This window comes from Mercenaria mercenaria, chromosome 4 (assembly GCF_021730395.1).
Source record: "Mercenaria mercenaria strain notata chromosome 4, MADL_Memer_1, whole genome shotgun sequence".
NCBI classification, from domain to species: Eukaryota; Metazoa; Mollusca; class Bivalvia; order Venerida; family Veneridae; genus Mercenaria; species Mercenaria mercenaria.
The window spans coordinates 53150122-53165745 of NC_069364.1; the positions used below are offsets into that span (position 1 = coordinate 53150122).

Sequence of the window (15624 nt, forward strand, 5' to 3'; positions counted from 1 at the left end):
TCGAGCTTTAAAACAACGTTAACTTTCACCTTATTCGGAACAGTTTTACTAGTTTATATTATATACTATGAGTAAATGTCCAATTTAGAAACGATACGTTTACAAAACATATTGCCAAATGGAAAAAGTACTCATGAGAGTACATCTATTGTAAAAGAATATCAAGGAAACGATCATACCTGCACCAAGACAAGTCACCTGGTTGATAATCATGTAAGCAAACACCCTTTAGCTCACGAGAGCAGAACGCGCCGAGTATGAGCTATTGTATACACTTACCGTGCATCGTCCGTCCTTCATCACGCAGTCGTCGGTCGCCATCAACATTTTCTTCAGTCGTGTCTGTTTCAGACGGAGGAAGCTGAGAATACTAAACTTTGGTGATGTTCTTTGGGTGTTTCCTTTTCACTGTTGTTCAAAACGGCTGTGCTTGGGTGGTTACACATGGGGCCACCAGGGGTAAAAATAGAAACATTACTTTTCCCTATATGTATGTAAAGAAAACATTAAAACCTTCTTGTCTTGTCAGAAACTGATGGCGCAATTTTAAAATAATTTCAAACAAATGAACCTTGGATGACTCATTTGTCACATAACATGAACGTCAGAGGGCGGTGGTCAATTTCGTTATATGTATATAGGTGAAACAGACAAAACGTTTTTTTCTTTTTGCCAGAAACGTCTGGTTTGGTTTTAAAATATTGACTTTACAAAAAATGTTCCTAAGGTGACCTTTTACTGAGATTTTTGACATTATTCTGATTCAAGGAACATGGCCACAAGAGCTAAAATAGAAACATCTCCACAAATAATATCGCTTACGTAAGTGTTGGTCCAATGCACATTTGCCACCTTATATTGAATGAATTAATTTAAATAATTTCCCGTTTCGAAAGGTTAACATAGTCGTTGCTGTAGGTATCATCAAATGCAAAGTCATCATCATCATCATCATCATCATCATCATCATCACTGCTTATTCTATATCGTAAACAAGCATGATAAATAAACATTGTAAATAGATCACCATCATCATCATAATCATCATCCGGTTAACATCATAATCATCATCCGGATAACGCCATAATAATGAAAGGCAACCATTAGCAAATAACAAGAACATTTCTTGTGGTAACAATAGCAATAATGAAATGATAATCTTCAACATCATCATCAAAATTTTCATCTCGGACATTATTTTAATAATCGTCTTGACCATCGGTCGCCTCCAAAAGCATTATCCTTTTCTGTACATAAAGCCAGTATGGCACCAGCAACGGCAGTAACATGGCCATATTAGACAGCATGAATTATCACCAACTCATTTGCAATATTCAGCTGAAAGTAGCAACAGCCATAGAAACGGTCATTTCTCTCACTTTCGAAAATTATCTGTCAAACGTTCTATCATTTGTGGATTTTAGCGTGATTGTATTTGTAATAGAGTGTTTATTTACAACACTGGTAGCGATACAAATAAAATGTTCTTGATTTGTTGTCCAGACAGCTTGACAGTATCTTTGCCTTAGAATTAGGCAAATGTAAAATCAGGAACAGTACTTTTGTCGAAAGGCGAATCAAAATCTAACGTGGATGGACCTTTTTATATGTTCTTTCTATCTATTCTATATGAAAAATTCCATGCACGTTTCCATTAAGACAAAGATATTTGACGTCACGTCGACACATTATCTGGCGCCATACGAGCGGAGAGAAAGATTGCCATCCCGTTTGTTATACTACTTTGTATAAAAGATGTTTCAGAATCGAAATGTAATAACAGATCAATGTTACTCTGAACTCACACACCCTGTATCAACTATTAGACGCATAGTACAGCTCATTAAACATCAATTATTCTACTTGTTTACATAAAATACATTTAAGAAATAATATATAGCAGGACCATGTTTTAACATATCTAAACAATAACGTATAGTTCTGATAATCGCTAATACTTCATTCAATAATTTTGATTTACAGTAAACTAGTTGACGTATACGAAATAACTCGTATCCAGTCTTTCCTAGCTACACAGCTATTTATTACAATTAAATAAGGAAGTGACATATTACAAATGTTTGCTAACGAAAAATCCCTTGTACCAAAATACTGATTAAAGTGACTTCCGCTTTTTACTTGATAAGGCTGTAATAACTGTTTTGAATCACCTTTGATGGAGTACAGTAGATTTATCTGGATACTACGTTTGTTTTCGATGTTTTTACCAAACTGTTTTAGAGCAGAGGGTATAAATTTAAGGCTATTTAATACTTAAAGAAAACATTAATGACATGTTCTATAAAAGCAAACAATATAATATTTCTTTATTTCTCTTTTATTTAATTTTGATTCCTTGATTTCAGAAATTAGTACATGTAAATAAATATTTAACAGTGGGCCTCATCGTATTTTTCGTATTTTGTTTGATGTAGTGTACGAAGAATTTAGCCGTTCTTTGCCAGAAGATTTCAGATCGTACCTTAACACTCTTCAATTAAATATGTATTGAACATCTTGTTACCAAGTTGTATGCAATGGAAATGACACCCCCACCCCCAGCTTACATACGTTTGTCATGTTATCTTTAGCTAACGCTGTGCAAGGATATCTTGGATGTTTCGAGGACTCAAGTGACAGACTGCTGGAAAAACGTCTAGAAAATTCCAATTCGAATGCCGGCGAAGAGTGCAAACAAAGATGTGAGAGAGCCGGTTTTAGATATGCGGGAACTGAGGTATGGTTACAAATTGGGCGCAATATATATATTTGCAGATAGTATTTTTAAGGGACTTTTCAGCCGATTTACACTGTTTTTTCCCCCCAAATTTATATAGTATGTCCATGTATTAATGAAACAAAGTGAAACAGTGAAATGTAGGCAGTATGTATTTATATAGTGCATCTTTGTGGAAAAACTCTATACTGTGTGAGTCACATAGTAAAATAGTAACAAAATACTGCGTTATTCACACAGTAAAATGTTACGTAAAGTATAGAAACTTTAGCATCACCATAACAGTACTCGGGAACTATCTATTTGAATTTTTTGATGACTGAGACGTTGCTGTTTGAAATGTAGTCTGCATATAGAAGAATATCCATTAAGATGCACTCGTCTGACATTAGTTTTGAAACTTGTTTTTATCGGACGTATTTTGTTGACCATATTAGTTACTAGAATGATCTTCTTAACCAGATATATATATACTATATATTATGAAGATCTTTTTCCACCCAGCAAAATAAAAGCAACATTGGCTTACTTGGGCCTGTTCGTGAGAGAATCATAACTGCACCGTAGGACCATCTCAGGCGGAACGCTTGTATAAACAGACATTGGGTGGTTTCCGTGCTCACTCAGAGAACTCACGACCCTGTGATCCGTAGCTCTGCGCTCTCCCTATTGAGCTTAGCATGTGGTTCAAATTGTACATGAGGCTGACTGATAATAATTAAATATTCTTCTTCTCTTACAAGATTTTAAGTGACCCTTTAATACATTAGATAATTTCAATTGCTTAAGCTGACGACGTCATGAATCCTCCCTAAATTTCATAAACATCAGTATGGGCCTGAGTGTTATTGTGGCAATTCATTCAGTCATAACGCAGAGGTATCCGGATGCAACATGCCGTGTCCTGGTAACAGCATGGAACATTGTGGTGGAGTATGGCACATAACTCTCTACAATTGGAGTAAGAATAATGTTTGAGAGATAATAAATTAAAAAAGACAGATATCGATTAAACATTCGTATACTGCATTTAAAGCCATGTAGAAATAATACTATTTGAAATAAGTCATTTGGTTGGTTTTGTCGCTGATTCTTACGACATCAGACACAAAACTTTGTTACATCGAACAAATATTGTCTATTAGTTGAAATTCCAGACAGACTGTCCAAGCACAACACATGGCTTGGAACATTTGCATCCATTGGTCAGTTATGTGTTACAAATATTATGTATACAGCTTATACGTGGTGACATATAATACATTTATTAATTGCAACATGTGTCTTCCAATAGTGTCTACTACAAGGACACAGCATATGACTTCAGCAAGTTCAACCAGTAAGGTAACAACAACAGCAACACACAATGTGGCTACGACACATAAGGTATCTGCTGCTACAAAAACAACAAAAACAACAACAACAACAACAACAACAAAACTGACAACGACGATGCAAGTAACGACAACAGTACTAATAACTGAAACAGAATCGATCTATGGAATATCTAAACAAGAAGGTGGTAATGAAATACTGATATATTTAATTTAATTATCAATAGGTCAACTTATAAAGCTAGTAAAACTGTAGGCTGCCTTTGCAGGTATATAAAGTTAACCCGCCACTCTTAAGTTATGGCGTAGGCATCGTCGTTCTTTTAATGTGAATTTTTCTGTTGGACTTTTTCTTTGTTTTTTTTTACCACACCCTTTTCAGACCCTAACTGGAAGTGTGGTCCCATACAATCAAAACCCAAATTGGCCAAATAAAAGCGGTTCAAAAACGGCAACGTGTTGAGCTGTGTCTGACTTATTTCGAAAGAAAACCGTTTTCCCTGTTTATTAATCTCACATACTCTCTTCCGTCCTCAACTTTAAAATGCATCAACAGTCTGTTGAGAACATATCAAATAAAATTGACATGGTGCAGCGATGTGCTATACGAAGTGTCCAAAATGCGTTCAAGTCAATGCTGAAAGTCCTAGATCTGGTGCCAGACTTATTATGTGTTATGAAATTTACATTAACTTAATTGCTAAACAACTTTCCCCATATTTTCAAGTAGGATCATGTTGACACGACTTATTTCAAATTCTCTCTTGTCAACATTCTGGTCAACATTCTGTAGTACTCAGGAATGGCCCTCATCATTTTGCTGACATGCCTAGCTTTGACTCTTTGAAGCAGGCTGGCTCAGGTCTAAACTATTAGGTCTCAAGATGCTTTTTTACAATTTCACTAACTTTATTATACATACACGTGACCATAATACAACGACAGGTGTGCCAGTAACAATAGATAAATAGACAAATGATCCTAACGGCAACACTGAACTGATCAATGGTTGGGAGGATGGATAGATGAATGGGTGTGGGATAGATAGAGATTGATAGATAGAATTGACGCAATCGACTTTAATATAGAAATTTAATACAGAAATCAATTTTTGGGGTATAGATATGTGGAGGATATTTACTACATATTATATACATATTATAAATTGTATGGAGTGTTGTTTTTATTACATAGTATGTATTATCAACATTTTCACATCAATTGAGCGTTTTGAATTGTTTAAAGGATCAGCAGTTTGCTTTCTTTTTCATACAAAAGGGTGAAATATAAAACAGAATTTTGTCTACTTTTTCAGGAAGTGACGACAGTTCGCACGGCACAGTCTATATTTGCGTTTCGGTTGTTGCTATCTTAACACTTATCGCTATCGTCACTATAGTTTGCTGGTATAAAAGGTAATTAAATACATATTTTAAGATATTTTATTGTCACAGGTTAAATCAGTAGCTGATTTAAATGTTATCGACCTCTTTCAAGCCTTTAAACTTCGTTATCCTTGTCGGAATTAAACCTAAACCTGAATAAGTAAGTATATTTTTGTTACTGATATATTTTTCAGGAGGAGAAGTCACCGTGGAGATAACATTTCAGTGAGTTGTGAAGATGTGCAAATAGCTGATACTGCAGAAACACAAATTTATGAAAACCAGCAAACTTCAAGATATGTTGAATGGTTTGAACCAGGAAAACAGGCGGACTCAGATATCACTGATTACATTTATGAAAATCAGACAGTAGCAAAACGACATGATCACAATAAACAAACATCAGCAAAATTTATGAACAATATTGTAGAAGACAATATATATGAAAATCAAATAGATTCTGATCCAGTCACAGAACTTGGTAATTTTAAAGAACAACCTGAAAATAATTACGAAGTACTACAAACTGAAGAGAGACTGGCTGACGAGTATCTCACTATTGATAATGTAAATCAAAGTCAGTATTAACCCTTAGCATGCTGGACACGATTGATTCTTCCTTTGCGGCCAGTGTAGATCATGATGAGCAGTCGCACTTTTAGCCATTCTGTCGGTATCTTTTGGTGTGCACTACTTTTAACAATTAATGGTACTATCCAAACTGTAAGATGGATAAGGTCATTATAGAAATTTAGCTGGGTAAGTGTTAATAAAACCGTTCTTTAAATGGTTTAAATGTTCATTAACAGTGAAAATTACCATTTGTTTTTACATTTTACATAAATAGATATCACACTGTAATATAGTTTTAAATTGCACAAATATGTACTATGGACAAGATCACTCATAAACTGAGCTTGGTTTTGAACAGGTCAAGTATAATTACATTGTGTGTTATATATTGTGGCTTGTTTCTGCCACGAGGTAGCGAGGAAGCTGTCACGATGATATTGTAAATTTTCCAACCAATGTGTTCATTTTTCTGTAAACGTTTCAGCCAAAAACAATTTTCTAGATATTCTATTTATTTCCTGAAAATATCTAGCGTAGAAGTACACGTTAGTGCTTGAAACTGCCACGAGATACTTGATAGCTACCAGGAAAATATTCTAAACTTTCCAGCAAAGTTGTGAAATTTCTGAAAACGGTATCGCAAAAATATAGTTTTTTGCGGCGGGGCGCTTGCGGCCTCTGCCGCGTAGTTAACATTCGCAGTTTCAAGGTGTGTTCTCACGCGGAAGATCGAAAATTGGAGACAATCCGAATAACACATCAAATTGAAGCGTCATAATACTTGTAAAACAAATAGTTTAATGAGAAGAAGGGTTAGTGTTAACTGCTTGATGATTTTTAAAGTATTTATATCTTGTAAGGTAAACCTGTTTTATACAGTAATAAACCCGTCAAACCAGTTCAAGAACAGAACTATTTGACTTCGCGGAATGACATTGGACAAAACCAAACAACACACTGTGACAACATAGTCCACATATTCATTGTTATTACACGTAAATATGCATTTGATGAAGTTTGTATATTATCCCACCTTCTTGCATTTACTAAGAATAAAAAGCAAAATCTAGGCGAATGATATTTTTTGTTTTAATAGGTAATACCGGACTTCTTTAATTATTGTTGTTTATGACGCCATCTTGTGTTTAGGATAGACTATTCCAAGCGTTAAATACTACATATTAACGACTGTTACAACCCAAGAACTATGAATCGCCAGGTATGAAATTAGTAAAAGATAGCAATCGTTGATTGGCTGAGTGTCGATACGTCACACAGAGCTTCCTTTTGTTTTGGATCCTTTTTTGTCGGCTGACAGATGGAATTTACAAAAACATTAGATATTTCTGTAAAAAAATCAAAGTAATACACAATTCAGTATCCTTAAACCCAAAAAGTTGAATGTGTTAGAAAAAATAAATGATGGAGATACATTAGTAATTTGAGCCACTGGATATGGAAAGTCATTAATTTATGATGCTTTGCAGAAGATTTCAATTACAATTCTATTATCAATACTAGATACCTTGTAGAAAGAGAATGATTTATAGTAAGTTACCAGTAGATCTAGATTTCTATACCTATTCTACAACATGGACAATATTGTTGATTGGAAGCGCTTATCAGTTGTGTTATTGTTTAAACCTTTAACTTGTTATGTTAGGTGACTGAACGATCATTTCAGGATTAAGTAGACAATGCATTCAATAAGCCTGGGAAGCCATTGATATTATTTGTGCTTTATCAGAGGAAATCATACCTAAAGATGCCACTTAATCTTCGCTAATTAGTGTTAATTGGCATCCATTAAGTTTCTGATATTATCAACGGGAAATCTGAAGGAGTTTCCAAATTTTGTAGATTACTAGGTCTAATTGATATAACATCTTGACAGCTATGACGCCAATTTAGGTTTAAACTGACATAATTTAAAGAACAACTTGCTGGAAAAAACTATGGCAGGTACAAACTGAAATTTGTCTATGGCCCGGAAATGTCCGGAAACTTTCGGAAGTACACGATTCCGATCTGTCTTTTCCGTGAGAATTCCGTTTCTATTTTTAGCCATGGATTATTACTTTTAGAGGTTATCGTTCTTTATCAAACATCCGCATATTTCGAGTGTAATACAGGTGGCGCTGCAGTCTGAAAACAGGTTTCCTCAGGCTGTCAATTTGCAGGTAGAAAAATGTTAGAAATTGTCAGGCTGGATTCCCAGGCTAGTTTCCGTACCAAAAAGCAGTAAAAACACCAAATTCTAATGTGTATCCATAACATAAAGTTTTAAAACATTCACTAGGAATCACTACAAAAATTAGAAAACACGATAAGCTGATAGCGTTATTCCATAAAGCTACTGATGCTTATTGATAAGTGGGTGCTAAGATGATGCCATCGCGTTATCACCATCGTACCATCGCCTCCCGACGGTCATGCGCATTGGTACAGTATATGTGCCAGTAAAATTTTTCATCAACTAAAAAGTTTTGTTTCTTTAATTCTCTAGTTAAATGATATTATCTTCATATTTTGGTCAAATGATTTTTCAAAGTTATTGTCCTGTGATTACATAACATAGTATACAAAAATTCCATTACCTGGAATTCATCAATATTTTATCAGATTTTCTCCCTAGAGGAAATGTACATATTTCTTCATGTTCCAGTCAGATGATTTTTCACCGACTTACTGCCCTTTGGTTATTCAGCTTAGTTTACTATAATACCATTTCTTGTCTAGGGTATACCTCAGCAACCACTGGCTGGAATTTATAGTAACTTCGTATAGGAAGCTTCACTGCCAAGAGGAATTGTGCGTTCCAGTCAGATGATTTACTGAGTTATTGCCCTTTGATTATTCAACTTTAGTACACTATAGTACCTTTTTTGTCCTGAGTTGTTGGATACCATAGAAACTTCATCAGAAGTTGCATATTATCTTCATGTTCCGGTCTGATGATTATCACTGAGTTACTGCCCTTTGATCGTTCAACTTTAATGAACTATAGCGCCATTCTAGTCAGGATATTTCTTGGCAACAAGAAGTGGTGCGCATTTTATCTCCATGTTATGGGGTTTTAATATTTCATTATTCAACATGAGTATTTTTTAAAACTATATGTGCCCAGTCAGTGAATTCCACTTTTTAACTCACCAGAGCACGAAATGCTCAAGGTAAGCTATTGTGACCAGTCATTGTCCGGCGGCGTCCGTCGTGCGACATGCGTCATCCGTCAACATTTGCCTTTTTAACACTCTATAGGCCTTATTTGTTACCCAATCTTTATGAAACTTTGTCAGAATGTTTGTCTTGAAGATTTCTTGGTCAAGTTCGAAACTGGATCATGTTTGGTCAAAGACTAGGTCAGAAGGCCAGATCAAAGGAAAATCTTGTAAACACTCTAGAGTCCACAGTTTAAGTTGGAAATTCATGAGAATTGGTTAAAGTGTTTGCCTTGATGTCCTCTAGGTCAAGTTTGAATCTGGGTCATGTGGGATTAAAAACTAGGTCACACGGTCAAATCAAAGGAAAAGCTTGTTAACACTCTAGAGGCCACAGTTGTAATCCAATCTTTATGAACCTTTGTCAGAATGTATGTATAGATGGTCTCTAGGTCACGTTTGAAACTGGATCAGTTAGAATAAAAAACTAGGTCATTAGACACAATCAAAATAAAATCTTGTGAACCCCCACAGTTTAAGTTTGAAACTCATAAGAATTGGTCAGCATGTTTGTCTTGATGACTTACAGGTCAAGTTCTAATCTGGGTAATGTTGGGTCAAAAACTAGGTCAACCGGTCAAATCAAAAGAAAAGCTAGAGGCCACAGTTGTAACCCGATCCTTTTGAAACTTAGTCAGAATGTTTGTCTTGATAATCTCTAGGTCAAGTTTGAAAATGGGTCATGTGTGATCACTTGAGGTCAAAAACTAGGTCAGTAGGTCAGATTAACTCTGGTGAGTGATATAGGGCCATCATGGTCCTCTTGTTTCTTTTAATATGCAATAATCTTATTTTGGTGAGCATCCATTGGCCATTATTTTCTTGTTATTCTATGCGTTTTATTCTCGGTAAAAAAGTAAAAAAGACAATCAAACGGTCATCAACCGATGTATGTAACATTGCATGAAGCTGATATTCATGCGGATACTTTCATCGGTCAATGGCTTTTATCGTTTTGCTAACATGCAGATTAGAATAAAATTTTTGTCTAGTCAAATACGGAATATATAATGGATATATTGAACAGGCACGTGGTACAAATGTGATTCGCTGAGAAAAATATGTATTGAATGATATGTGGTTATTCTAGATGCAAATTATAATTAAAATTCAAAATCTCACTGTTTTGAGAAAACGGAATTTTAAAATATAATCTTCCATTATATTTCAGTTCTCCACTAGCTTGTCTTCTATTTAAGCCCGCCGCATTCAGCACTTTTAGTGCTTTGATTATATATATATGCTTTTATTTCCAGGAAATTTTAGACAGTTTAGTTATAGTGTTCAGAAATTCGCTACACCATAATAATACTTTGAAGTTATCTCGTGGTAGAAATATGCCGCCATACGAAATCTTTAAAAATATTGACTGCTTTCATGAAATTTTATTTAAGAAAGATTCGTTTAAAAGTCATACATATTTCGAGAAAAGGTTTGAATTTCCTAATTCAGGTGTTGTAAAAATTGACAATTCATTTTTGTTTTTGCAAGAACTATTGTTTTTTATGAACATACAGTGCAACCTCTAAAGAGCGGCCCTCTCTACAGCAAAAACCTCTCCACAACAGCATCAATAAAATTTCCCATAGATGAAATTAACTATCAATTTAACCTCTATAGAGCAACAACCTCTCAACAGAGGTCAATATCTGCGTCTCCCAAAGCGTGTTGCTCTACAGAGGTTGCACTGTATTTAACTTTCGTGAAAACATATGTCTCTTAGATCTCGCCATTTCTCACGCGCCCCGCTAATTAGCGTGTTTTCGTCCCGCATCAACGCTGTTTACCGAGCGACAGCTGAAGAGCGAATTTTCGTCTAGCGTCCCCGTTTTATAGCGAGTTTTCACCTTGCAACCCAACCGTTTAAGTCTTAATCTCGCCCCGCACTCTTTAGTAAATAATGCAAAGTTATTATAAATAGCGTATTGTTGTTGGCAAACAGTAGGTGATATAAGGAAACGTACAGTAATTACTTGCCTGCAGAAAAATAGTAAACGACCCGTTCATATGTCAGCTATCACACTTCAACTGTACGATCAAAGAAAAATGGCGGCATTGTGGTGCCGTTTTACATTTAAAGGCACCGACCTCCAGATTTGGACTTAAAACGATCTTTCTTTAAAATTAAAGTTTGGTTATATTTTGAAATTAGAACATTAGTTTTTGTTTTCAATCTATTTTAAAAATACCAAAATCAAAAAATAACATACCCGAGTCGGAATTCGAACCCAGATCGCCGTGGCTGTGAAAATTTTCCATTGTTTGTTACCAATACACCATGGAGGAATACGTATTAAACGGCGGTTGATTATAAGGCTGTTTACCGCCCTTGTACCCCGTTACAAACGCTTTTTATTGTTGAATGGAAAAATTAGTAAAAACAGCTAACTCTTGTGTGTTTCCATATCATACTATGTTTAAAAGCCTTCTTAACAAATATAGTAACAATTTCTTAATATCTTACATTTTTCTCTATTTGTTGTCGTATGAGCTCCTTTTCAGTATTAACGACGTTAATCAGCTGGGGCTCCCAATTAGGGATTTGCCATTGGCCGTCCCTGGGCGGTGCCCCACTTTGTTTTCCATTCTTTTATTCGGTTTGACCTACCTGCCTGTGTGCACGCGCGTGCGTCATCTTGTCAACTTCAGTGCGTGGTAGTTTCTTTTGTTAAATACTAGCCAAAGTCTATATGTCATAAAGTTAAATCGGCATTTGTATGAATTCTCTCCACAAATGATGTAACATAAAAAACAAAAATAAACCTGTCAAGATCATATTTTACTCTTCATTTAACCTCTGTTTTTCTTATGGAGCGGAATTCATATAAGTTTTAAGTAGCTTGTTTTCCAATCCATTCGATTAAAATTTCTTTGTTTGTTTGTTTGTACTATTTTGATTGATGCATGTCTTTTTTTATCAAACTTTGTTAATTTGAATATAGTACTCATGTTTGTATATACAACTTGTGGAAATAAATACATTTTAAACTAAGATCATATAGGAAAGTATAAATTGCTACACAGAACAGCGGTGGGGTGCAGTGACCTGGTAACTCGAATATAGTTATGCTAAATACCATTCAGGCCTGCGATTACTTCTTACTATTACAGTTATTCAACAGTGTTTGGTAACAGAATCTGGAAAAGACGTAGGAAATTTCTTAAGAACTTACGTGACGTTCCATTGATTTTTGTTTTCGGCGGCCATATTGGACATATTCAAACACACGGCTACCGTTGTAGTATCCATACAGTGGAACTGTAAAATCCAAACAAGCTTTTATATGATATGCAGGTAAAGAATGAATCAAAGCCTTAAAACGTCTGATGGTTGCGGGTTTTTGATAGATTTATTTCCTGTTATAATGCCAGTCTATGAATATACATGAATGAGAAACAAATACATATTTAATGTGCCTCATATCTAAGATGAACTCTGCCTGACCTAGCTTGTGATGTAACCATGAGCTGGTATACCTTATCATTGATAGATCTTATATAACCTAAATGGTCAGTGTGAGTGGATAAAGGTTGAATAAGACCTGCTTGTTCATTGATAATTCATCCGCATTGTTCATGAATAGGACTATTTTGTGTAGCACATGAATATCCTTTGGATGTTATTTGGAATAAAATAAAGATGCTATATGATTGTCAGAAATACACTTGTAACTTTGGTAGCGGGATAAACCCGCAACCAAAAAAGATATGAACAATCAAACCTGCAAATAAATAGAACGAACTAAATTTGAAACAATTATACAGTTTCCATATTCAACAACAATAGATAAACTACAGTGAAATTTCCGATACAGAGCGTTAATACCAACTAACTTTGAGACTTTTGCAATATGAATAAACACTAGAAATGTCCACATGTATGGAATCTATGGTTCGGGACCGAGTATTCGTCGCAAATCTTTCCTCTTCAGTGTGAAATATAGAAAAAACTGTTCTCATTAATAGAAATATAAAAGAAAAAATGCTCTAGTTAAAATTACGTTAGACAAACACAATCTGAAATGGTTTCTCGTTATTTTTAAAGTTCTAAGCATATAATAGTTCAACAATAAGAAACCTTTTAATGAGTATTAATGTAGGCTGAAGCGATCAAATAATTCCCTTTCTCATTTTCTTTTTAGCCTGAAGGAATGACAGCTTTCAACCATGCCTACATGGTAATGATATTACTCTCGTCACTGTGTTGCTGTATTTTTACTTGTGGTTCAGACGAAAAGCAAGCCTTTTATATATGTACAAAAAATATAGAAAATAAACGGGGTTATCCGAAAGGGGCCTCAAAAAGATTGTGTTTCATATACTTGTAGACCTGTTTTATAAACAATTACTATAAACTTGATTTTAAAATTTCAAAAGAAATTAAACAAGTTATTCTTGATTTAATTTGAAATATCATAGTATTTCGCTTTAGCTCAGTTTTTACATAAAAAAAGTTTTTTACTTAAAACATTTACTGCAACTGTTCATATTTCTAACATATTTACATTGTTTCAAACAAATATCATATGTTTAAAAATGGGATTACAGTCAAACCTGTGAACAAAGACCAGTCTCTGGAACAAGCAAAAGTGGTCTTTGTTCACAGGTGGTCTTTATTCGTGGGGAAGGGTCACTTCTCAGTTAGCCATTATCATGCTGATGAAAATTAGTTTTACAGCTTCTTGCTTTCTTTATGTTCTATGTATTAATTCGGCCGGTGCAGACTTGCAAATTTTCAATCAAGCAGTAATTATTATGTTAGCTATTATGCGAAAGTCGTGAAATTTCGGCGGATTTCAAATATTTTCATGCCGGAACGGTCCAGCTTGGTCGTTATTAGGGGGCAAATATGGCCTTTGAGAATGAATTAGGCCGGTCGCTGGTCGCGGTCGCCAGGTGGTCGCTATTCACGGCCTTTTTATGAGCATTTTTCTACGGGGGGACCAGAGACCGGTCGTTGTCGACAGGTGGTCGCTATTCACGGGTGGTCGCTAGCACAAGTTTGACTGTATTTACTTTTATCAAAAACTCAAAAGTACTTATTAATCTTGATTGCCATTACAATATTAGTGTGCGCAATTAAATACATATCTTTTTATTATAATATTTTGATACAGACGGCTTAAGTAAATCATACAGATTTAAAAAAAAAAAAGTTTTATTGTAATTCCTAGTTCATGCAAATTCTGTTTGGTATCATTGACTCTTTTTTTTTCATCTTAATGTATTAGTATCCGTCTTGAAATTAAATGAATTGAAAGTCAGGGTATTTTTGCAAAAGAAATCAAAGGCAGGATATTGTCACCCTTGTCAAATTGATCTTTTTCTCTTTAAAAAAAATGTATTGGCAATGCAATTATCGTAGAACATGTGTTTTGCCATATACAAGCAGACACATTTCACCAGTGTTGGCAAAATAACAAATGTTGCGAAAATTTAAAATCACATTATAATTATATCTAATTATATCTTGCAACTACAAATAATTACCCGTTATTTTGTGGTAATTGGCAAGATTTATTACAGGTCCAATAAAAAGGATATACGCGTGACGTATCTATCATTTTAACAATTCAATCAGCTTTAATTTAATAAGATAACAGTCTATAAATGGGTTTATGTAAAATAATAATTTTGAATCGAATATGCAATACTTGATTTGTACAATCATTTATGAAACTCATTATGTCGAATAAAATATTCAAACATAAATTAACTACACTGATTAAATCATTTACGTTCGACTACACTGATTAAATCATTTACGTTTGATCACGATCACGATACCGCATATTCAAGTGGAATTATTGTATCGTGTTCAATAAATTTTTATTTTTTAAAAATGAGATGTACCTCATTCAAGAGATATCCATTGAGAGTAAGAAATTATTTACCTTATGCTTTCATATCAATGGTTTTATACGAAAATTATTCAAAACTAACGCGTATAATGTGATTTTATATATTTTATATAGAAAATAATAAGAAAAGAATGACAAAATAATGGCATTATATATCGTTGCGCGGGTCAATCAAAATAAAGATGGAAATTATTTTAAAAATACCGCTTGGTGAATCAAATGATTAATATGGATACTGTCTTTGCACCTAAGGATTCTTATTTTTATAATTCTTGTTATTAGGTAAAATGTGTAAATGCCCTTATTTTTTTACAGAAAACCTGACCTCTATCGACTTTTGGCCGGAGGAATATTCTTCGGTTTGACGAATGCATATGGCTCAGTGTGCCTCACACGCCATAATCATAATGGCTTCGGGTAACCGGAATGTCCGCGCCTTCTGAAGTTGACGTTATGTAGCAACGTCATTATGACGGGAAAAAAATGTGCTGAATTGTTTTCAGATCGATTCTA

The 15624-nt window shown here is 34.5% G+C and overlaps 1 protein-coding gene across 2 annotated transcripts; it reads left to right on the plus strand.

Annotated features, from left to right (window-relative positions):
• The first annotated feature begins 70 nt into the window (after positions 1 to 70).
• Positions 71 to 7194, plus strand: LOC128556362 (uncharacterized). Of its 2 annotated transcripts, none has more exons than XM_053541236.1 (5): positions 71 to 2249; positions 2592 to 2737; positions 4032 to 4259; positions 5387 to 5486; positions 5651 to 7194. In XM_053541236.1, exons 3-5 carry the CDS (start codon positions 4055 to 4057, stop codon positions 6042 to 6044), a joined length of 699 nt encoding a protein of 232 aa, XP_053397211.1. In that variant the 5' UTR covers positions 71 to 2249; positions 2592 to 2737; positions 4032 to 4054; the 3' UTR covers positions 6045 to 7194. The 2 variants fall into 2 exon arrangements, with proteins under 2 accessions (XP_053397211.1, XP_053397213.1); XM_053541238.1 differs by having other exon boundaries at positions 4032 to 4256; positions 5651 to 7193.
• Positions 7195 to 15624: the final 8430 nt, after the last annotated feature.